Source organism: Manacus vitellinus, unplaced genomic scaffold (assembly GCF_001715985.3).
Source record: "Manacus vitellinus isolate BGI_N305 unplaced genomic scaffold, ASM171598v3 scaffold_122_pilon, whole genome shotgun sequence".
NCBI classification, from domain to species: domain Eukaryota; kingdom Metazoa; phylum Chordata; class Aves; order Passeriformes; family Pipridae; genus Manacus; species Manacus vitellinus.
This window is the reverse complement of record NW_021938909.1, coordinates 391,174-391,844: the sequence shown is the minus strand read 5'-3', so window position 1 is coordinate 391,844 and position 671 is coordinate 391,174. Positions and strand designations below refer to the sequence as shown.

Here is a 671-nt window from a genome sequence, read left to right as displayed (position 1 = left end):
GGGCACCGCAGGGTCCAGGTTTTCTTGCCTGTCACAAACGTGCCCAGAGGTGACTGAACCCACCCCAAGGGGGCCCAGGGGTTTCCTCAGGAGCTGGTTTGGTTAGAACTGATGCTGGTGTGAAATTCAAGGTCTGTGTTCCTTTCCTTTCAGGAATTTTACCTCTGGATTCTGAGGAGTCTGGTCTCTGTGAAGTTATCCTGGTTCACGAGCATTATTTGGGTACGTAGATCGTATATTTTGCTAATATTTATATTTACTGTCTCTTTAGACTTTGGGTCAGCTTTTCTGACAGGGAGCTCATTCCCCTGGGCCTCTGGGCACCCTCCTTCCATTCCAGCATTCCAACATTCCAGCTGCTCCACCTGGTCACAGAGGTCTCAGTGCTCCCAAGGGCTTTCTCTTTGATGTTTAATGGGTTCATGTTGGGCCCAAATCACACAAATTGACTTTGGGTTTTTTTCCTTTTTCTTTTTTTTTCTCCCCTCTAACTTCCCTTTTTTATTGCTTCATTATTGTTACACTTTTTCCTCACCTCATCTGTCACAAAATTTGCTGAGGAGAAATTTGCTTTTCCTCACTTTGACTCAGTCCATGAATATCACAGATTAACAGATGAGATGAAGTGAACAGACTAAAGGCTGGAGAAAGGAATTTTTCAGGGAATGAGG

At 44.7% G+C, this 671-nt stretch overlaps 1 protein-coding gene across 1 annotated transcript in view; it reads left to right on the top strand.

Annotated features, from left to right (window-relative positions):
- The window catches only part of CRYZL1 (crystallin zeta like 1), a 14,369-nt gene that overhangs the window by 4,743 nt on the left and 8,955 nt on the right, over window positions 1-671 (top strand). Inside the window, exon 5 of the mRNA XM_029965892.1 lies at window positions 154-222. Within this exon, the coding sequence (XP_029821752.1) occupies window positions 154-222 (69 nt within the window). The remainder of the gene's footprint in view (window positions 1-153; window positions 223-671) is intronic.